Raw genomic sequence first — 22422 nt, forward strand, 5'->3', positions numbered from 1 at the left:
ATGGAAAGGTCCCTAGAGGATGGGGATGAGTCCCCAGACTCCCAGGGCCATGCCACCGACTGGAGGTTTGCTGTGTGCAGTTTCAGGGATGCCTGGGAAGAGGAGGAATCTGCTTCCCAGATGCACATTAAGGACCCAGGTGCTCCAAGACCATCAGCGGGGGCAGCCCAGGATGAGGGGCTACAGGGCAGCCGCTTGTCCAGGGAGCTTCAATTACCCCAGGCTGTTGGATCGGGGGATGCCCAGTGGGGCATAGTAGAAAGCTCCTCAGTCCTCTCAGAAGGGCCAGCCCCCTCTGGAGTGGAGAGCCTCCTATGCCCCATGTCCTCCCACCTCAGCTTGGCACAGGGTGAGAGTGACAGCCCAGGGGTAGGGTTGGTAGGGGACCCAGATCCAAGCAGGGCGATGCCGTCTGGTTTGAGCCCTGGGGGATTGGACAGTGATCCTGTGGGCCTTGGAGACCCTTTATCAGAGACATCGTCAAAGCTGCTGGAGGCAGGTAAGGGAGGCTGGGCTAGGGAAGTCTGGGAAAGGAATGGGGATGCCTGGAGATGAGTGTCAAGACCTTGGAGGTCTCTGACCCTACTGAGGCTAAAGCCCAGGTCCAAGGAGGGGTCTTTAGATAGGTGGCCCAAGGCAGAACCAAGTCATTTCCCTTCCCAAGCTCCCAGTGGATCCAGCCTCCCTAAGCCTGCTGACTGCCTCCTCGCCCAAGACCTCTGCTGGGAGCTGCTGGCCAGTGGCATGGCCACCTTGCCAGGTAGTCGGGAGGCCCTAGAGGCGGTGGAGGTGAGGTGGCCCAACAGTGCGGAAGTTCACTGCCTCCTCCCCACAGGGACTCGGGATGTGAAAGGTCGAGCAGTGCTGTTTCTGTGTGCCCACAGTCCAGCCTGGCTTCAGCCCAAGTGCAGCAGCCAGGAACTCATCCGCCTCCTACTCTACCTGCGAAGCATCCCCAGGTTTGAGGGAGGGGGTTGGGAGACTGAACCTGAGCCAGCTGTGAGGACTGGAAGTCAGGTACTGAACTGAAGCTCACCCCTTTAGGCCTGAAGTCCAGGCCCTGGGACTGACGGTGCTAATAGATGCCCGAATTTGTTCCCCAAGTTCTTCCCTCTTCTTTGGGCTCAGCCAACTACAAGTGAGTACTGGATTATAGCTCCTCTCATTCCTTTTCTTTTCTTTTTTTTTTTTTTGTGATAGAATTTTGCTCTGTCGCCCAGGCTGGAGTGCAATGGCATGATCTCGGCTCACTGCAACCTCCACCTCCCAGGTTCAAGTGATCTTCCTGCCTCAGCCTCCCAAGTAGCTGGGATTACAGGCACCCACCACCACACCTGGCTAATTTTTGTATTTTTGGTAGAGAGGGGGTTTCACCATGTTGGCCAGGCTGGTCTTGAACTCCTGAACTCAGGTGATCTGCCCACCTTGCCTCCCAAAGTGCTGGAATTATAGGCATGAGCCACCATGCCCCTTTCTGTAGAGTTGGGGATAGGGCTGAGCTCAGGTTCCTTGCAGGAAGCAGCCCCAGGGGCCGTGCACCAGGTGCTGCTAGTGGGAAGCATGCTGCTGGCGGAGGTGCCTTCCGGGCTGCAGGTACTGAGCCCAGTTGACTAGGAGTGGAGGTGGGGGTGCCTCCCCACAGGCCTGGGTCACAACACCTTCTTCTTCAAAAGCTGGAGCAGCTGCCTTGTCATCAGAGCCTGCTGACCCACATCCCAACGGCGGGGCTGCCCACTTGGCTAGGAGGAGGCCTGCCTTACTGCCATCAGGCCTGGCTGGATTTCCGGAGGGTCAGTGCACTGGGCAGGGTGTGGGGGCAGTTATATTGGCAACTTGGGATTGTGGAGGAGCCTCTCTGGGGCTAGCTTGAACAGGACAAAGCTGGCTGCAGTGGCCTGGAACCCAGGAAGCCTGGGATCAACACTGCATGCTGCTCTGGTCATGCCTGCCCCTGCTCACAGCGGCTGGAAGCCCTACTGCAGAACTGTCAGGCGGCTTGTGTCCTGCTCCAGGGGGCCATTGAAAGTATGAAGGCTGTGCCCCAGCCCATGGAACCTAGGGTGAGTGTCCCCTCCCAGTCCTTCCACGAATGCTCTCTGTCTCCCTCATTCTCTCCCACGGCCACCTCCACTGCTTATTGCCCTCAATCACAGGAGGTCAGTCAGCTGCTACAGCAGATAGAGGTCCTGATGCAGCAGGTGCTAGACTCGCCACGGCTGGCATGGCTACAATGCCAGGGGGGCCCAGAGCTGACATGGCTGAAGCAAGAGGTCCCAGAGGTGATCCTGAGCCCAGACTACAGGTGTGTGCAAGCCCGGCCCTCAGATCCTGCCCCAGCCTACCATATTCTAGGCCAGGACTCATCTGGCTAGCTCAGAACCAGGCAGGACTGTGGTTGCCAGGACAGGGTGGAGTGGTGGAAGGCAGGGGGTCTACGACAGTATACCCTACTCCAGGACGGCCATGGACAAGGCTGTTGAGCTATATGACCATGTGGATGGATTGCTGCACCAACTGACCCTGCAGAGCAACCAGCGAATACAGGCCCTGGAGTTGGTCCAAACACTGGCGACCCAGGAGGGCGGACTGCACCAGGTTGGAACTACTTGCCCAGAGTGGGCCCTGCCCCGATCTTAGATGTGTGCCACCCCACCCATAGCAGCTCTCTTCACCTTTCCCTCCTTGTGCCCCTCCAGATTGAAGTGTGGCTGCAGCAGGTGGGCTGGCCAGCACTGGAGGATCCTGGGGAACCCTCGCTGGACATGATGCTCCAGGCCCAAGGCCCTTTTCAGGAGCTGTACCAGGTTGCCCAGGTATGTGTGGTCACTTGTTTATGCCCAGGTATTGGGACGCAATGGCAGGAACTAGGAATGCAGAAATGCATGAAGGCAATTCCTTACTGTCTTGGACCTTATAGTCCCACAGAGGATGTCAGTTGTAATTAATCACAGTCATATATGTGACTGCAAACCCAGGCAAGATCTCTGGAGAGAATCACTGCAAGTGATTCTGCCTGAGGGTATAACCAAGACTTTACCCAGAAAAGGTGTCAGGATAGCTTTTTTTGGGGTGACTTTTGAGCTAAGAGTTGAAAGATAAGTTGGGGTCAACTAGGGAGAAGAGGGTTGAGGATGGGGGCACATTCCAGACTGGGAGGACAGCATGCACAAAGGTCCTGTGGCAGGAGGGAAGGTGGTATGCCTGAGGAACCATAAGGCCAGTGAGGTTGAAATGCAGAGCAGAGAGGGAGGGAGAGTGGGTGGGGGGAGATGCAGTGAGACAAACCTGGCCAGTGGCCACATCACTGGGCCCTGTAGCTGTCAGTGTAAAGTTTAGTCAGGAGGGCCGCATAATCAGATCTGTATTCTAGGAAGATTGCCTTAGTTTCCGAGTAGACAGTGGGCATGGGGAGTGCAGTGAAGAGGCAATTGCAGTAGTCCAGGTGGGAAACAGTGCCTTCTCTGGCCAGGATAGTGGCAGGGAAGTTGGGTTGGAGAAGTTGATGGGATTTGCTGTGGATCCATGTGGGAGGGTAAGGGACAGGGATGTTGCAAGAATGAAAGGGTGCTGTTCCTGACAGACTAGGAGAGGAGATCATCTTGGGGGAGGGGCATTCATGAGTCCAGTCTTGGGCGTGCTCCTGAGATGGCTGTGAGGAATGAGAGAGAGGCTCTTGGGTCTTGGGCCTGGAGCTCAGAGGAGAGGTCTGACTGGGGAGGATGACTTGGTATGAGGGTGTTTGGATGATGTTTGAAGTTGGTCACACAAGAGTGCCTGGGAGAGTGAGTGCACTGTCCTCAAGATCCCCAGTGTTTAATGGCCTAGATGAGGGAAAAGGGGAGCAGGAGGAGCCACTGGAAAAGAGTGAGGAGAATCAGGAGCAACGGGAGTCCAGCAGAGAGTGGTTGAATGGCGCCGAGAGGTGGAGTCAGTCAGGCCTGGGAAGCACTGGGGATGGCAAAGTGGAGCTGGAGAGGGCTGGCATGGAGGGCAAGATGGGATGGTGAGGATAGACAATTTCTCTAGGGACTTTGGCTGTGGAGAAGGGGAGTGGATGTGGGTGGGGAGTGGGGAGATAAGGAGAGATCTTCCACCACAGGACAGACTTGATGGGGACATGTGGATATGTCAGCGGGAAGGATCTGGGTGGACTTGGCTGGACCACCAGGCCTGGGCTGGCTGAGCCTAATCTCTGTCTCTGCAGGAGCAGGTCAGGCAAGGAGAGAAGTTTCTGCAGCCACTGGCTGGCTGGGAGGGAGCTGAGCTGGGCCCCCCTGGGGCACGCTTTCTGGCCCTGAGAGCCCAGCTGACTGAATTCTCTAGGGCTTTGGCCAGGCGGTGCCAGCAGCTGGCAGATGCTGAGAGGCTGTTCCAGCTCTTCAGGGAGGTGAGTGAGAGTCTCCTTGGCTCCAAGTGATACCTGTAGCTGGAGGGGTGGCAGCCCTAGCCTTAGCACAGCCTGAGCTCTTCCTGGTTATGCTGCCTGAGTGTCTGAGTATAGTGAGCAGTTTCTTCCTTTGCCTTCAGTCTGACCCTAAAATCCAACTGCTGGGGCTGGGTCCTGGTCAGCATCCTGTGGGGATGGGGAGTAGGTAGAGGAGCAGAGTGCCCAGCGGGCTTGGCGGGATCCCCCTCTAATGCTTGTCTGGCCTTGGTGTTGCAGGCCTTGACGTGGGCTGAGGAGGGGCAGCAGGTATTGGCAGAGCTGGAGCAGGAGCGCCCGGGGGTTGTGTTGCAGCGGCTGCAGCTGCATTGGACCAGGCACCCTGACTTGCCTCCTGCCCATTTCCGAAAGATGTGGGCTCTGGCCACAGGGCTAGGCTCAGAGGCCATCCGCCAGGAGTGCCGCTGGGCCTGGGCACGGTGCCAGGACACCTGGCTGGCCCTGGACCAAAAGCTTGAGACTGCACTGAAGCTACCACTGGTGGGCAGCACCACTAGCCTGTGTGTCAGCCAGGTCCCCACTGCACCTGCCCACCCTCCCCTGAGGAAGGCCTACAGCTTTGATCGAAATCTGGGGCAGAGTCTCAGTGAACCTGCCCGCCACCGCCACCACGCGGCCACTATTGGTGCCTGCCGCAGACCAGAGGCTGGAGAAGGTGCCCAGTCCCAGGCATCCCCTACTGTGCCTCCACCAGGCAGCTCTGATCCCAGGAGCCCCAACAGGTGTGGGTAGTGGGCAGGGCAGGAGGGCAGTGGAGGGGAGATGTCTTGGGTCCTGACTCCCCATACCTGGTAGGCTGCAACTGGTGCTGGCAGAGATGGTGGCCACAGAGCGAGAGTATGTCCGGGCCCTAGAGTACACAGTGGAGCACTATTTCCCTGAGCTGGATCGCCCCGATGTGCCCCAGGGCCTCCGTGGCCAGCGTACCCACCTCTTTGGCAACCTGGAGAAGCTGCGGGACTTCCACTGCCACTTCTTCCTGCGTGAGCTGGAGGCTTGCACCCGGCACCCGCCTCGAGTGGCCTATGCCTTCCTGCGCCATGTAAGCCCGACAGGCCACGTGGCCCCAGCTTGTTTTGCCACACTCCCTAAGTTGTTTCTGGGCACATGCTTGGTGCCAGTCCCTGTGCTGGGTACAGCTATGAGCAAGACTGGCAAGATCTTGCACCTGAGGGTACCCTTGGTTCAGTAGAGGAGACATGGAAGTGAAAAAGACATTTGTAGATTATGGTTGGAGCTAAGAGGAAAATAAGCAGGATTGATGCTTACTGGCGGGGCAGGGCCTCCACTTTAGAGGGCCTGAGTACAATGCCAGGACACCTGGCACTAGAGGAAGCCTTTGAGGGGCTGATGTTTAAGCTGAGGAATCAGGGAGGGGCTGGAGTGAGTGTCCTACCCAGAGGAAAGAGCACAAGTGCAAGGTTGTTTGGAGGAAGGGGGCTTACCAAAGAAATGTCTGAGTGTAGTAAGCAGGATGGTCCCAGGTGAGGTGAGCTCTTAGAGCTGTGGGAGGAGCAGAGCTGAAGGCAGGGGCTCAGTCTGAGGGCGAGGGGCTTCTTCCTCGGGGGCTTGTGGGCACACCCCCCTGCACAGTACTGTTCTTGCCAGATCACCCCTTTGTTCAAAGTAGGGCAGATCGGGTCTGTAGGGGGAGGCCTCCCCAGGAGCCATCTACTGGCATCTTGGTCTTCTCAAGCTGAGGGTGGTCTAGCCTGTGCCAGCCTTAGGGAACTGGCCCCTTTGCACTGGGGCTGAGCCACATGTCCTTGTAGAGGGTGCAGTTTGGGATGTATGCGCTCTACAGCAAGAATAAGCCTCGCTCTGATGCCCTGATGTCCAGCTATGGTCACACCTTCTTCAAGGTAGGTGAGCCTGAGACTAGGAGGAGGAAGGGATGTGGATGTGGGGAATGCTCCCAAACCACTCAGTGGCCTCCCACCTGGCCACAGGACAAGCAGCAAGCACTGGGGGACCATCTGGACCTGGCCTCCTACTTGCTAAAGCCCATCCAGCGCATGGGCAAGTACGCACTGCTGCTGCAGGAGCTGGCACGGGCCTGTGGGGGTCCCACGCGGGAGCTCAGCGCATTGCAGGAGGCCCAGAGCCTCGTGCATTTCCAGCTGCGGCACGGCAATGACCTGCTGGCCATGGACGCCATCCAGGGCTGTGATGTGAGTCATCCCAGGCCTTCTTGGGCAAGGCGGTAGGTGTGGAAAAAGGGCAAAAGAGGCCCGGCACCCACTGGCCCCCAACTCTGCAGGTTAACCTCAAGGAACAGGGTCAGCTGGTGCGACAGGATGAGTTCGTGGTGCGCACTGGGCGCCACAAGTCCGTTCGCCGCATCTTCCTCTTCGAGGAGCTGCTGCTCTTTAGCAAGCCTCGCCACGGGTTCACAGGCGTAGACACATTTGCCTACAAGCGCTCCTTCAAGGTAGGTCTGCCCACCCTGGGCCCCAACACTTGTTTTCCCACCCCGTGCCTTACCAAGCCCCTCTCTCCCTGCTGGCCACAGATGGCAGACCTTGGTCTCACTGAGTGCTGTGGGGACAGCAACCTGCGCTTCGAGATCTGGTTTCGCCGCCGGAAAGCCAGGGACACCTTTGTCCTACAGGCCTCCAGCTTGGCCATCAAGCAAGCCTGGACGGCTGACATCTCCTGCCTGCTCTGGAGGCAGGCCGTCCACAGCAAGGGTGGGTCCCTGCCTTTCCTTCACCCTGCACTCCCCTTGCTGGAGAGCTTACATTGACCCACAGGAGCCCAGGGACCTGGAAAAGCTTGGAAAGCGGGGAGGAGGCTCAGCGGCAGCCACCAGTGCAGGAGAAAGGAATTCAAAGCCAGGCAGCTTTGCTGTTAGTACCTCTGACTTTGGATACAACATGAACTTCTCTGAGTATCAGGGCTTCATGGCTTTTTCTCTCTCTTTTTTTATTTTTGGAGATGGTCTTGCTCTGTCACCCAGGCTGGAGTGCTGTGGCATGATCTCTGCTCATTGCAGCCTCTGCCTCCTGAGCACAAGCAATCCTCCCACCTAAGCCCCCCGAGTAGCTGAGACTGCAAGCATGCATCACTATGCCTAGCTAATTTTAAAAATTTTTTCGTAGAGATGCGGTCTCACTCTATTGCTCAGACTGGTCTCAAACTCCTGGGCTCAAACAGTCCTCCCATCTTGACCTCCCAAAGTGCCGTGATTATAGGTGTGAGCCACTGTGCCCAGCCAGGGGCCTCATCTCTAAAAGGGGAATATGGCACCTGCCCCACAGGATTGTTGGGAGGAGCACCTGGCATTAGAAAGGCTCAGCTCACAGGACAGTTAAATGTGTTGGATGTGGGTGTATAGGAAAGACCTATTTGGGAGGTGGTAGAGGCCCAAGGACAGGCTTAAGTCCAGAAGTGTCCCACTTATGCCCACTCTCCACCCAGAGGTGCGCATGGCTGAGATGGTGTCCATGGGTGTGGGGAACAAGGCCTTCCGAGACATTGCCCCCAGTGAGGAAGCTATCAATGACCGCACCATCAACTATGTCCTGAAGTGCCGAGGTAGCAGGCAGGCTACAGGGGGGTGGGGATGGGGGTGGGATTGGAAAGCTGTGGCCCTCTGACAGTGCTGGCCCCTGCTTTCCTCAGGATCTGGGGCCAGGCTAGGCTCTGGCCTGTCCCAGCCTGACCCTTTCTCTTACTCAGAAGTTCGCTCTCGGGCCTCCATTGCTGTGGCCCCGTTTGACTCTGACAGCCTCTACCTGGGGGCCTCAAACTCCCTTCCTGGAGACCCTGCCTCTTGCTCTGTTCTGGGATCCCTCAACCTGCACCTGTACAGAGACCCGGCTCTTCTGGGTCTCCGATGTCCTCTGTATCCCCCCAACTTCCCAGAGGAAGCACCACTGGAGGCCGAGGTGGAGCTGGGCAGCCTGCCCTCTTTGAGTATGTCTGGGCTTAGCCAGAGGCAGGAGGGCATGGCTTGGGATTTGGGGCCTCGTGCTGACAGCTCACCCAGTCTCCTTCCCTAGCTCCTGAGGACTCAGAGGTCTCATCCCAATGCCCATCAGCCAGTGGCTCCAGTGGCTCTGACAGCAGCTGTGTGTCAGGGCAGGCCCTGGGTAGGGGCATCGAGGACTTATTCTATGTGAGTGCCATTTGCCCTATACCCACCAGCGCTCCCCCAGCCCAGGCAGGGCCTGTGACTGTGACCAGCCGCTCCCCAGCCCAGGCAAGGCTTTTACTTTGGGTAGAGCTGGGGGTGGGTGGGCCAAAGCCATTCCCCAGACAGCCCCTGGGCTCAGAGCTAGGGAAGCAGGCATTCATGCCTGACCTGGTCTTGCAGGTCTGAGCCGGGGACTAGACAAGCAGTGGATCGAGCAGCCTGCAGCTCCAAGGAACATTACCTCTCTGGATCTGCTGTGACCAGGGTGTGGTTGACACCTGGGCTACCTCCAGCCTGTGTGCAGCCCTGTTGACTACCCTTTCTGATGTCTGTGGCCATTGGACAAACTGGCATGGGGCCTCTCTAGGGGAGTCTGGCTGTAGAGCCTGAAGAGCTGGGGACAGATCCCTTCTGTCTCCAGCTCCCATCGCAGTTGTGGGTTAAGAATAGGTTAGAATAGTGGGTGGGTGTTTCCATGCTGTAGGCTGGTTGGGGACCATGTGCCTCTGGGCAGTGACTAGGCTACCCCCCTTCCTCAGGAGGAACACAGGTGGGCTTCTCACAGCTGCTCCCCAATTCCTGGCCTTCAAGCCGAACTCACCTCCCATAGGGGAAGATCCACCTTTACTGTGCCCTGATGCTTGCCCATCCTGGCCCCCAGGCCCAGCCCCTTTTTTCCTGGGGCAGTTTCATTATTTTGACTTGATGCCTTTTGAATAACTTTCAATATAGTTGTCTAAAATTATCTCACTGGTTGTTAGGCCTTTGGTGTCTCAGAGAAGGCGTCTAGTTCTTTGACATGTGATTTACTCTTTTATTTCTTTATAATAAAAAGACTCATATGTACCCTTTGGTGGGCACATGCATTCTGGGGCAATGTCCAGTTAAAATGAGCCTTGGTGGGTGGGGCATGAGGGCCTGCATCTCTGGGCACCCTAGTCCTCTTGTAGGTACTTTCCCAGGATGGAGTACGACACAGACCTAGACAGGCCCCTCTGGATGAGCAGGTCCATGCAGCGGCCGTATTTCCTGGCGAAGGGCAGTGTAAGCTGGAAGGAAAGGCCAGTCTTACCTCTGATTTCCTGGCCAGTTGCCTACTCTAGCTCCATGTGGGTAGGTTCTCCCATGGGGCAGGGACAGGGCAAGCCTGGCTGTTGGGGACTTTTGTTGCCTTAGGGCTCAGCTCTGCCCAAGGGCATGTCACAGGGTGGGGGTAGAAGTGGTTATCAGAGAACTGAGCAGAATGACTGGAGGGTTGAAAACATGTTTCCTGCTACTAGTTTTCCACATTCTAGCCCTACATGCTGACCTCACCTTTACAAACCACATACAAGCTGGATGCCTAATGGTAACTGGATACTAGCGTGCTTACGGTGAAAGGTGTTATAATAATGCCCTTGATTACAGAAGTGTCAGATCAGTGAGGATCTGCCTAAATTGTTTCCACCTCAATGTTAAAATTAGATTAAGGAATCAGAAAAGGGGGAAAAAAACCTTGATCATTACTAAACATTTTCTTTTTCTTTGTAAAGAATGCTTAAAAGTAGTTTAAATATGGAAGTAATGTACACAAATGGTCACATCATGGCCAAATAGGTGAAGTTGGTATCACTGGTTGAAAATGTCTCACTCCCATATGAGTCAAGGCTTGGACTCGTATGATATGTGTCCCTAATTGTGGCCAGAGTTGTTAGTGATGAAGGCACAGTTGGTATCATTGGAGGAAAACTATAAAAACCAGTGGCCTGAATACTGATTTTTGACTACTCTGGATTGGTTAATTTCATCCAGTTTCTCCCTCTCTGGGAGGAGTGGCCTAAGCTGCCTGTCTAGCCTTCTGAGAAGTGCTGGCCCAGTCCTGGTGCAGCAAGACACGCACATCTGAGGCATCCACAGGGTTGGTGGATTCCATGGGGATTGCAAGTGGCCCTCACCTCCACCCAGCTGTGCAGACGCTCCTGGGTGTGCCGGTCGTCCTTGAAGCCAGTGATGGCCAGCAAATCCACCACAAACTGCTTGGGGCTGATGTGCAGGGTCTGCCAGGAGAGCCCACAGTCAGGCAGGGCTGGGGCAGCTCCTAGCCTCTCAGAGTGAGATGCAGAGCAGGGACTTCCTTGGGCCCACAGAGCCACAGGGGTGGGGGGCAAGCACTGTCACTGCAAATCTGCCTTTTGGCCGAGGCTTGGTCCAGGTGCAACTGCTCTGCTTGCCCATCCCTGCCTGTCTCACCACTCTTCTTCCCCTGGCCTCTTCTCCTTACCCCCATTTTGGCTTACTTCCTCTTGCCTTGCACCACTTATTGTGGGGCAGGGGAAGAGGTGGAGAAGGTACAGGGTGCCCCAGAGGCTGGGGCCTATCACACATACCCATAGCCGGTTGGCCAGGGAGACCACCTTGGCTGTGATGGCTTTGGGGTCCTTTTGCCTGATGGAATCCAGGATGATGTCAGCCAGGAAGCAGTGACATTTCTGTGCATAAAACATCTCTTCCCAGGACAGAGAGAAACTCAGGAAAGTCACTTCTGTGGAGGAAGGAAAGTGGTTGTGGCTACATCTGTCAACAGCTAGGGCCTTAGAGACTGTGAGGAGGGGAGAAGGGTAGGGCTCCCAGGGGACACTGTCTCTGCCTAAAGTACCCTGGGAGGGGCTCAGGCATCCTCACGAGGAGGCTCAGGGCTGGGCCTGGCTCCAGAGCCTCACCTTGGGGCTGGGGGCTGGCTGTGGGTGGTGTGTGCCTGAGGTTGTCCATCTGTGTGGTGTAGATGATGCTGTCCTCGAAGAACATGCAGAAGCCATCGCTGCCCACCACTGGGGGGTGAGTCACTTTGAGGATGACCCCTGGACTGTCTATCTCACTGGCATCAGTCAGAGGATGCTCAGCTGCAGTGCTTTCTGTGAAAACAATGTAGGGAGGGGGCTCTCCTTTTTTTTCTTAATTTTTTTTTTTTTGAGATGGAGTTTTGCTCTTGTTGCCCAGGCTGGAGTGCAGTGGTGTGATCTTGGTTCACTGCAACCTCTGCCTTCCAGGTTCAAGTGATTCACCTGCCTCAGCCTCCCAAGTAGCTGGGTTTACAGGTGCTCACCACCACACCCAGCTAACTTTTTGTGTTTTCAGTAGAGACGGGGTTTCTCCATGTTGGTCAGGCTGGTCACAAACTCCTGACCTCAGGCAATCTGCCCGCCTTGGCCTCAAGTGCTGGGATTACAGGTGTGAGTCACCACATCCAGGCTTTTTAAATTCTTTTCTTCAATTACCATGAAATCTACACAAGCAGGGGCTCTCCTTAAGCCACCTCAGAGCCCAAGCAGGGAGGGGACCTCTGGTGACAGGCCAGTACAGTTAGTCACCCCAGCCTTGCAGCAGCTGCTATCTCCAGTTTCTCAGAAGTGACACCCTGGGCTGGCAGGGGCCTGTCCTAGCCTCTCCTCTCTTCATTGCCCTGGCAATCACTGCAAGCCAAATCCTGAAAACTTTGGGACTCCAAAAAACTCCAAATTCCTCTGTTGAATGAAGTCTGGTATCAAATGGGGCTGACAGTAACCCAGCTGAGGGCTGGAAATGTTTATAAAAGTGTAAGTTGAGAGCTTTTGGGACCAGCCTTTGATGCATGTCCAAAGAGTGGACATTTTTCACCCTAAGCTTGACAGACCAACTTAGAGCTCACAGGCAGAGTCCAAGAAGGCCCCTCCAAGCAGGGTTGGAGCCACTAATAGGGAAGGTGACAGAATACCACAGGCAGGGCTTTGAGGGAGCAGAGGCAACAGCCTGGCACAGTGGTTCTCAGCACACTTCCCTGGCCACCTCCCCTTAGCTGGCCACACAACGCTCTCTCTCCAGCTCAGTCCCTGTAGCCTCTGCTGTCTCCTGGGCTTCACCTGGATGTCCCTTGGCATTTCACACTCAGTATGTGCCCTTCCCCAAGCTCTGCTCTTTCTCTTACCCGCACCTAAGTAAGGACCCACCATCCCCTTGCAGTCAGTCACACAAGCTAGAAACCTGGCTCCTCCTCGGCCTATCCCTCCTTACCTCCCCCAGCTGCCTAGCCTGCTTCCCCAGCCTAGAAAGAACTCCAGGTGGCCTCCAACACCTAGCGCCTGCTGCATTTCCTTTTTTTTTTTTCTTTTGAGATGGAGTCTCACACTGTCACCCAAGCTGTAGTGCAGTGGCGTGATCTCAGCTCACTGCAATCTCCACCTCCTGGGTTCAAGCAATTCCCCTGCCTCAGCCACCCGAGTAGCTGGGACTGCAGGTGTGCGTCACCATGCCCAGCTGATTTTTTTTGCATTTTTAGTAGAGATGGGGTTTCACCATGTTGGCCAGGATGGTCTTGATCTCTTGACCTTGTGATCCGCCCACCTCAGCCTCCCAAAGTGCTGGGATTACAGGCTTAAGCCACCATGCCCGGCCTCCTGCTGCATTTCCTCTGCTCCTGGAGCAAACTTTCCGATCAGCACACCTGACCCTGTGCTCTTGTTTAAAATCTTTCAGAGGCTGCTCACTCCCATCCTGGGCAGAACAAAGTACCATGTCCTGAATCTGCCCACAAGGCCAGCCCTGTAGACTTCTGTCTTCAGCCTCATCTTTTATTATGTCTGCACGTGAAGCCCTGTCCTCCAGCTAGATCCATGCCCTGTGCTTCCAAACACCCTGGACTTATCTTTCCTTCCCCTGCTGACTCCCCAGCCCTCAGCCTTTTTTGTGCTCCTACTTCATAGGTGCCCCCTTCCCACAGCGCTCATCCCTTCACCATGTGTATTCTCCTGGCCCCTCCAGCCATGCCAGTGTGCCAGTCATTTCTGTGCTGCCTGGCACAAAGATAGCATTGGTGAGCGGGGGGCTCTAGTTCTCCTTTGTCACTAACTTGCTCTGCCATCTTAGCCAAGGAGTTTGCCTTCTCTTGTGAATAAGACTTAGGTCAAGGTGGGACCGGACTCACCTCTCTCCTTGGGCCTCTGCTTGCTCCAGTCCTTCAGGGTACCAGCTCTTTTTTGGGGGTAGTATGGCTTAAAGGTTGGCTCTGGCCTCTTGTCTTTCGTTCCAGCTCCAGCCCCTGCCTGTGGTCCTGGATCCCTCTCTGAGGCTGTGGAATGGGCTTTCCAGGCAGCTGAGGTGCGGGGCTGGGAAGTAGCCTTGCTTCCCAAGGGGAGCTGCAGGGTGGCCTCCTCCAAGGGGCTGCTCCGGGAGGCTGTCAGTGGCTGGGATTCCCACTGTTTGCAATTGACCATGTCCCATTCTCTCACCAGGGAGATGAGTTTTTGCATGGGAGTAGCAGGAGAGTCTTTGGTTTCAGATTTCTGTGTGAGGTTGATTGTGGTGCATTTCTTCTTGGTGGGGCTTTTAGGGTGTCTCCCCCAGTGTCTGGGATTGGTATACAAGCCAGGACAGTGTGAGTATGTGCTGGGGTTGCTTGCCCTCTTGGCATTTCGGCATAGAGACACCTGAATGGGCCGGGTGTACTGCTCAGTCTCCTCCATCTGGTTGGACCTGGCCAGGTTTCCCTTAGCCTTGTTCCATGGAGTCCTATCACTGCAGTCTTGGAAGTCCACAGGCATGTAGGCTGTGGTCTGGGGAGGGAGGGGCACAGTAACTCTTGATATGTTGGGCATTGATACCAATGCCTTGCCCAAGATCAAATAAGCTGGGCTTCTAAGACTTCACTTGCTCTCTCTGAATAATCTCATCCCCAACAGGGGTCACCCATTTGAACTTTGCTCAGCCTGAGTGGGGGTGGTGCCAGCGCAGTAGCCTATCACTCCAAAAGGAGATACAATTAGCATCCCAGGCCACAAGTGGCCAGTAAGTTCCTGTGCCTCCTTCAAGGTTCAGAAGCCACGTCCTGTCCTAAGAACCCATGTAGGCCCTGTTCTTATTTTGCTGTACCCCTCAGTAGCTGAGCCTGCCCTGCTCCACCCTGAGCCCAGTGGTAGTGGTTTTTGAGGAAAACACCAACCAGAGGAGTCTGGGGCTTACTTCTTTAGTGTCTCTACTGAACTCCACCAGTGACCCTGGACCTTCTGTCACCACATGCAGCCTCCTAATGGGAAAAGCTTCTTCATTTTCAGATTCTTTCTCCTGAGTCCATGACCTGCAGAAACCCAGAGGGGTCGGTTAGTGAGCAGAGACTTCCATCAGGCCATTGGCCAGTTGGTCAGGTCTGCCCTTTGGCTGGGAGTTAATGCTAGACAGCAGGGAAGAAGGGGAGCTTAAAGGGTTTTGCTTAGGTCACTGGCCAATCATGGGCCTGCTTCACTCCCTCAACCCCAGGGAGAACAGAATCCTTTAGAAAGTGGGCTTAGGACAGGATTTCAAGAGGAATGTAAAGACCCAAACTCTAAACGTGGAGTCGTGATAAAATTTCCTTACTTGTATGCTTCACATTGTGCAAGGGCTTCTGAGAGGGATGAAATGTGGTATTCCTCCACCTCCTGGCAGAAGAGGGGCCATTCCCTGCAAACAAAAGGAGATGTCCGGCTGGGCAGCTAGGGTGGGAGTGCAGGAGTGGGCATGAGCTCCTGGAGCTGCCACCGCCAACAGCTCCCACGATGGAAATAGTATAACCTCCTCCCTGAAGGCTGCAACTCAGGTCTCCTTTGTTGCTAAGGGAGAGCCTTCGTGATTTCATCCTACCATGTCCTTGCTTCACTTACTTAAATTCAGATGGTAAAAATAGTTTGCCAAGTCTCAGGAAGTTGAGAATGTGTCGGAACATCTGGCCGTCCCCGTGGATGAGCAGGGTTTGTCCATATGTGATCCAGTACACCCTCTGAGGGTTGGACAGCAGTTCTGGATACTGGAGGGAATTGGATAACAGACTCAGTCTCAGAGGCTAGGTCTTTAGTAAGAGGCAGGTCAATTTCTCACTCCCTTTCCCAACTACACTACAGCAGAGGCTTTGGGATTTCCGTCTCCCTGTCTGTCAGTCACAGGGAACCATGGTGGGGAGCAGAGCATCCAGGGAGAAGCACATCATCCCTGCTTCAACTTTTTATGGCCCCTAGACCATCCTCTCAAGGTACCTCCTTCTCAGTTCAGGCCTCTTAGAGCTGGCCCCCTCCCTACCCAAACTCCGGAGGGGCTTCCCAGCAGGCTGCTCAGTCCACTTGTGCTCTGTTTTGTTTTGGTTTTTTGAGAAAGTCACACTGTGTCACCCAGGCTGGAGTGTAGTGGCACGATCTCGGCTTACTACAACCTCCATCTCCTGGGTTCAAGCGATTCTCCTGCCTCAGTCTCCCATGTAGCTGGGATTACGTCATGTGCCACCACACCCAGCTAATTTTTGTATTTTTAGTAGACACGGGGTTTCACCATGTTGACCAGGCTGGTCTCGAACTCCTGACCTCAAGTGATCCACCTGCCTCAGCCTCCCAAAGTGTTGGGATTACAGGCGTGAGCTACCACACCTGGTCCACTTCTGCTCTATTAAGAGCACTTTGGGCAGTGGAGTCAGGGGAAAGCCCTTGTTCTAAGCAGGTGCTGGAAGCTGTGTGAAGGCCAGGTGATGGCCCCCAGAGCAGCTCAGGTGGTGAAGCCAGAGGGGGATCAGAGTGGCCGAGGCTAGCAGTACCTTCAGCAGTGTCTGCAGGGTGGTTGCATACCAGTGGCTTCCAACATATACTTTGATGATCTGTTTTGGGGAATACACAGTGATCTCTGCTGTCCACTCATCTATGGGAATCAAGGAAATAGAACACATCATCATATGGCCAGAAGGGAAAGCAGGTAGGACCCTTTGGTCAGTAGTGTATTTCATGTTAAGTCTCAATATCTTCCTCAGTTATATTGTGTTGCCTACTCTGAGAAGCATCAGAAATCCCTGACATCGACCTTGCCTGCTGCTCACCATATTGTTTCTTGGGTGGTGAGGCAGGCAAGGGCACTGCCCCTCTTTACCTGACCCTCCTCTCTCAGGAAAGCTGGGCTGATGACCCTGTCAACCTACAATGCCAACTGCCTCTGGTTTCTGGCTGGGTGTGTGGCTTTTCATGGGGCCACTCAGACTGAAGCTAGGAGTCTCCCTTTGTGTATTTGTGTGCATGGTTTGGCAAATGTCCTGGAGCCAACTCTCATCAAACCCCTGTCACTTTTATGAGACCAAGCCTCTAGGCATGTCTGGAGAATGGGGCTGTATACTAGGAGGATGAAAACCATGCCCCTTTTCCTGGGGATGACTGTATGTAGGCCTTGTTCTGATGTTTTGGAAGCAGTTTCTAATGAGCTCTGTAATGAATGAAGGGTATATAACTAGATTATACAACTAAGAGATAAGATGTATACAACTAGACCATGAACTCCAGGAAGACAGGGACTAAGTCTGTGTTGCTTACTTCTGTACCGCCAATGTCTACTCTTGTCCAGGTATATGGCCAGTACTCAATAAATATTGAATGTTGCTAAGTGATAGTAATACAGCTTAAACTTTGCCCCCCAAATTTTTGCTAGTAAGAAGTTACAGGCAGCTGGTGAAAACAACATTAGCTTTGGACTCAGAGTCAAACCCCAGCTTGACCACTGTGTAACTTGAACGAGTTTTCTTCTCTGAAACTCTTCTTCGGCTGTTAAATGGACCCAGGGACAGCTCTGTTTATCAGAGGAGGCTCCCCACTGTGTGGTTGTGAGAAGCATAGTATGTCAGCTCCCAGGGTCAAGGCAGGCCTGCCCTGGGGGTCCTGCATCGCCCCAGACTGGGTAACAGCTCTGTCTGTGGCTCGAGATGAATTGTGGCCTTAGAGGTGAGGAGGGAGCACTTAACATGAAATTTTCCCTTGCGTACAAACCCAAAATATTGGCCTGGCTTTCCCCTCCTCTTCCATCTACAGTTCCTTCTCTTGGCCACCTCATCTATTCCTTCCAACCCCCCAGACACTCCCCTGATGCTAAATTCAAACTCAGAAGCTTTCTCATTTACTGAGCACATCCATGGGTGCCAAAGTCCTCAGCTCCAGATGAGTTTTCAAAGCCACTTTCATTGGCTCATAGGTGATATCCCTCTTGTCCAGGAAGGCACAAAGCTCGTACACCTCAGAAATGGTCTCAGTCAGGGGCAGCCGGCAAGTCCCCAGCCAATTCCTGCCCAGAGGAAAGACCTGTTATGAAGAACATCAGCACTGCACCCAAAGAGAGTTAAGCCTGTAAACTTTCTGTGCCTAGGATACCTTGCCACAACACTGGCTCAAACCAGGCATCATTAATATCATTTCCTTGTTTTAACTGGAAATCCAGTTAACCTTGTAGGAGAGTAAGCCTGGACAATGGGTCACATTTTTGGAGCTGAGCTTGACTTATTTCAGCAAAGCCCTCTAAATTGACTAATTTCATGTCTCCAGGTCCTGTTTCAGGTTCCAGGGTCCGGCCAGGGAAACAATCCCTTCTTGTCCCCATACACATCTGCCCAAGACATCTCAGTCACCATGCTGCAGCCTGCCATAGTCTTGGAAAAAGGCTGGGGTCTGAACATCAACCCCCTTCTTCAAACCCTCCCTCCGAAGGCACCTCTCTTTGCCCTCTGTGACATCAAGGTGGACATCTCTGAGAGAAATGGACTTTATGGGCTAAAAGAGCCCAAAACAACAATATGGGAAAAGACAGCATTAAGGGTCAGCTGACCCTCTCCTAGGGGCTCCAAAAATCCCACTCCTACCTTCGATTTTGGTGCCAGTCTATTTTCTCACCCTAAGAGAGTTGCTCTACTGTTCTGCACCTCAGTTTGCCCTTCTACAAAACAGGGTTGGATTCCTTGCCCCGGCACTAATGAGGACACTTGAGCTCATCCCACAAAGCAAGGGCCAAGGATCACACCTCTGGGAAGCCTGCCCTGCCCTGCTTCTAAGGGGCTCACCCCTGGCTCTGGCCTTTCTGTGTGTCGAGTAAGCCTCCCAAGAGTGGAGGGAGGACCTTTGCAGAGGGTCTACATGGGGAGGTACCCAGCTCCCTGAGGGTGTGACTGTGGCCTGGTCTCCTCAGACCTAGCACAGGGCTAGAACCAGGGAAATAGACTGCAGAGGACAGAAATATGAAATGGTCTGAAGCCTTTGAACTTTAGCGACCCTTGTACCTTGGCACCAGCCCTCTCCTTTGAGGCCCTAACCTGGTGGTAGTGTGGTGGTGCTGGTGTGGGAGTGGCTAAAATGATGGGCTGGCCCCAAGGACACACTTGCCCTCTGGCTAGTGGGAAAGGCCCAGGTTATTCCTAGGGAAGGGCAGAGCTGACGTGATGGGACTCAGCATGTCCTGAGGAGGGCCTCACTTGACATGCTGAAAGAGGACACCGTTTCCTGTGATGTACAGCCGGCTTCCATCCAGTCTGCTCTCGATGCGGAGCTGGCCCAGTGCGGAGTCTGGGTACTTGACCAGCAGACCCAGGGCCATTGTGTAGAGCGGCTTCACAGACTCCAAGCTGGCTGTGCGGGCCCCCTTCCCAGGGCTCAGGGGAGGACAGGTGGTCCGGGAACAGCCACCTGTACCAGGGAGAAAGGGGTGACTCCTAGGCCTCCCATGGTCATAGCTGGATTGGAGGCTGTGGGGCTCAGTTCCTACTGCTGCCTCCATTATACTGAGGAAGCTCAGAGGGATGATATTTCCTTGCACAGTCCAAATTGAGATCTTCTCAAAATCAGTACAAATTTTTTTGTATACTCAGGCTTAGAAGTCATAACTATTTGTTTGGAGGTGAGTTGGGAATGGGGGGATTCATTCGCTATATCACTAGCATCTGAATTTCAAAAGTTTCAGGAAAGCAGCCATCTGGCCCCAGCCTCTGCAGGAGTCTCCATTAGTTCTAAGCTCTGCTATAACCATCCAAGGATAAAGATTGGCAACCATAGCCTGGAAATTCAATGAGTGCTACAGGCTTTCTGGATTCACAGCCCCTATTACTGGCTCTCCTGGGCAGAATTTCCCCCAGAGAAATATTGTGTGGTATTACTTTCAGGGTGGGTATTTGGGTTGCTGGCTTATGGGTGGGAACTTTTTGTCCTGCAGTGGGCCCAGGGTACAATCCAGAGAACACAGTTATCACAGCCTTCAGGACTCTCCTCCAGTGGCAACAATGTACCAACGGGAACACTGCTGGGGGATGTTCGTAGATCATCTCCGATCCTCAGAGCAACCCTACAAGAGGGGGTAATGCTATCATCATTTCACGTTGAAGAAACTGCCGAGAGGCAAATGAAGTATCTTGCCCTAAACTGCAAAGCTAGGCAGGGGAAGGGCTAGGATTTGAGGTCAGCTCTGTTCATCTCAAAGGTTACCGCAGCTGTTTCCCTTAGTTGTGATGCTTTGTACAAGGCTAAAGCCACTCTTTGTGTTTGAGGAGTGCTGCCAGCTTCCGAGCCTGGCTGTCAACACACTTTCTCAATCTTTGCATTGCTCTGTGGAGCAAGCACTGCGCTACCATTTCACAATGATCCATGTTCTCTGAGGAACAGAAGGCTTTGAGGGAAGGGACTGAACTCATATCGCCTTAAGTGGATTATAAGGCCCTGGGACAGGGTCCTGAGACCTGCTGCAGCATGCTACTCCCCACAAAGAGGATGGTTTCTTTTTCTTTTCCTTTTTTTGTTTTTTGAGACAGAGTCTTGCTCTGTTGCCCAGGCTGGAGTGCAGTGGCACAATTTAGGCTCACTGCAACCTCCGCCTCCTGGGTTCGAGCCATTCTCCTGCCTCCGTCTCCCAAGTAGCTGGGATTACAGATGCACGCCACCACACCTGCCTAATTTTTGTATTTTAGTAGAGATGGGGTTTCACCATGTTGGCCAGGCTAGTCTTGAATTCCTGACCTCAAGTGATCCGCTTGCCTTGGCCTCCCAAAGTCCTGGGATTACAGGCATGAGCCACCATGCCCAGCGAAGAGGACAGGTTTCTATTTGTCTGGGAGAAGACTGGGAAATCTACGCCTGAAGATAAGGAAAGGCCTGATTGCCATGGGAGAAATGTCTTGTGATGCCCAAGTGAAGCTTCCCATGTGCAATGGAGTTCTACACATTCTCAAGATGCCGGCTGAAGCCACGCTCAGGTAGCTGGTGCCCTACAACATGCACAGTAGATTCCATGGAGGTGGAGTTGGGAAATGGAATGATGAACGGCCCTGGTGAAAACCATGAAGGGAAGAACAAGCTGGAATGAGGTAGGGCTGGGAGCATGAAAGAAGGCCTGGGCTAGATAGGGGTTAGCAAGTGTCAGGAATAAGCAGAAACAAGCACAGCAGCCAGGGGTTTTGAGGTGAGGTGATGAGGGAATTTGGGGGAGGGTGAGATGACTGAAGCACTGAGCATTTCCCACACCTCCTGCAGTGCCTGGAAGAGGAAGGATGGGAGTGGCTAGTGGGTGCTCCTAGTCCCCACCACTCTCACAAGCAGGGCAGACCTCCCCTACCCCTGGGAAGCCTGCTCTCAGGCCCAGGACATTCCAGCCTAGCTTCCCACACAGGCTGGGCTCCTCCTGCTCCAGGATAGGCTGGGGTCCCTACACTCCTGGCTGGTTGCCAACTCCCCACCTTCAGTGAGAAGGCTGAGCCTGCAGAGCAGCACATAGGATTTCAGGCTGTGAATCCTCTTTGGATTCAAAGTCAGCCAGAAGAGACCCACTTCTATCACTAACCCCTAAAGCCTGAAGTGGTTGTGGAAGGGGAGATTGTGCTTGACTTTTCCAGGTCAAACCAAAACTGTCAAGGGGAGGCCAAGGTTTCCTGGCAACATACCCATGTTCATCCGGTACAACCTTACGGCTTCCGTGAGTGCAGGGATTTCCAGAATTTCCACTTCTGCTTCTAATACATCAATGTTAGAGAAATTATCTGGTAGTAACATCTTCTGTGAGCGAAGAAAATTCACTTGAAAAACAAAGGGGAACACAATGAGTTAATGAGGCTATTTCTGGTTTAACTGAAGGTCCTGGTTTTGACAGGTTTCTGGTGCTGTAACTTATCCTAGGCTCTCCTTGTTCTGAAACAACTTCTCAACATACCTGATTAGATTAGCTTTGAGTGTGTGGTTTTCAAGATGAAAGACCCCACATAACTTTGCTTTCCTGTGTTTGAAGCCATGGATATGACCTCCTGTGGCTTGGCCTGGGGTCCCAAGCCAGGCCCTCTTGGTGAGCATGCTGGCCCTGAGACTTACCCTGCGAGTCTTGACCCAAGAGCAGGTCATTCCAAAAGAGGGAGTTGTCTTGCTGCTTAGAGAGGAGGGGCCCAGCTGAGCCTGGACTGGCAGGTGGCACTTGCAGTTTGTCCCTGCCTGGACTGCAGTATGGAAGGCAGAGATGGAGCCAATGCTAATGTCCTGTGTGAATCAACTTGGAGATATAGAAGCACATCACAGACAACTTTCTAGGTGACTATGAATCTATGAATATGAATGACTGGGGTTCCAGACATTTGGGTCCCTAGTGTGACTTGAGTGGTTACTGCCTTATCTATCTAGACAGCAGTAGCATCTTGGAGTCAAAGAAGTCATTCAGTTCACATCCCAAACAGAGCTCATCCTGGGGCAGAAAGGGGAGAGAGGCTCTCTCTGCCCAAAGTTGAAAATCTCATCCCTCCTTAGGCCACTAGCTCAAGTGGACAATTACATGATTCTGGGAGAACCTGTCACCATCTACCCTCCTTCCCTTTTATTCTGAGTTTGGTGGTATTGACAGCAGGTAACACCATCCTTTGAAACAATCTGGATTCCTCATGTTATGGTAAGAGGAACTGAGGCCTGGAGGCCAGTTAGATACATAAGGGCAGAGTAAGAGAAGCTGACTTTGGTGACCGGCTCAGCACCCTGCCCTTCACACCAACTCCTGTGGCCCCTGACATCTTCCTGTGCCCTTTTACAACCAGGCCATCCCAAAACAAATA

General features: G+C 53.7%; 2 protein-coding genes across 3 annotated transcripts in view; one reads left to right on the plus strand and one right to left on the minus strand.

Moving 5' to 3' along the window:
- On the plus strand, nucleotides 1-9428 carry PLEKHG4 (pleckstrin homology and RhoGEF domain containing G4). Of its 2 annotated transcripts, XM_012468223.2 has the most exons (21): nucleotides 1-499; nucleotides 665-760; nucleotides 836-959; nucleotides 1045-1138; nucleotides 1516-1593; nucleotides 1674-1790; nucleotides 1962-2060; nucleotides 2154-2302; nucleotides 2457-2595; nucleotides 2697-2813; nucleotides 4205-4387; nucleotides 4664-5166; nucleotides 5240-5486; nucleotides 6217-6306; nucleotides 6394-6615; nucleotides 6705-6875; nucleotides 6957-7134; nucleotides 7865-7981; nucleotides 8126-8362; nucleotides 8449-8564; nucleotides 8763-9428. In XM_012468223.2, the coding sequence occupies exons 1-21, from the start codon at nucleotides 1-3 to the stop codon at nucleotides 8766-8768; spliced, it is 3582 nt and encodes a 1193-aa protein (XP_012323646.2). In that variant the 3' UTR covers nucleotides 8769-9428. The 2 variants fall into 2 exon arrangements, with proteins under 2 accessions (XP_012323646.2, XP_064239254.1); XM_064383184.1 differs by lacking the exon at nucleotides 1-499 and having other exon boundaries at nucleotides 611-760.
- Nucleotides 9383-22422, minus strand: part of KCTD19 (potassium channel tetramerization domain containing 19) — a 36470-nt gene continuing 23430 nt past the window's right edge. Inside the window, exons 5-16 of the mRNA XM_021667085.2 lie at nucleotides 21277-21408; nucleotides 18826-19036; nucleotides 17488-17648; nucleotides 16147-16247; nucleotides 15230-15372; nucleotides 14946-15029; nucleotides 14553-14667; nucleotides 13519-14146; nucleotides 11282-11473; nucleotides 10949-11103; nucleotides 10517-10618; nucleotides 9383-9631 (exon numbers count right to left, since the gene is read on the minus strand). Coding sequence (XP_021522760.2) covers nucleotides 9518-9631; nucleotides 10517-10618; nucleotides 10949-11103; nucleotides 11282-11473; nucleotides 13519-14146; nucleotides 14553-14667; nucleotides 14946-15029; nucleotides 15230-15372; nucleotides 16147-16247; nucleotides 17488-17648; nucleotides 18826-19036; nucleotides 21277-21408 — 2138 coding nt within the window. The 3' untranslated portion in view covers nucleotides 9383-9517. The remainder of the gene's footprint in view (nucleotides 9632-10516; nucleotides 10619-10948; nucleotides 11104-11281; nucleotides 11474-13518; nucleotides 14147-14552; nucleotides 14668-14945; nucleotides 15030-15229; nucleotides 15373-16146; nucleotides 16248-17487; nucleotides 17649-18825; nucleotides 19037-21276; nucleotides 21409-22422) is intronic.

Source organism: Aotus nancymaae, unplaced genomic scaffold (genome assembly GCF_030222135.1).
Source record: "Aotus nancymaae isolate 86718 unplaced genomic scaffold, 86718_ANA_hifiasm-v0.15.2.pri h1tg000030l, whole genome shotgun sequence".
In the NCBI taxonomy this organism is placed as follows: domain Eukaryota; kingdom Metazoa; phylum Chordata; class Mammalia; order Primates; family Aotidae; genus Aotus; species Aotus nancymaae.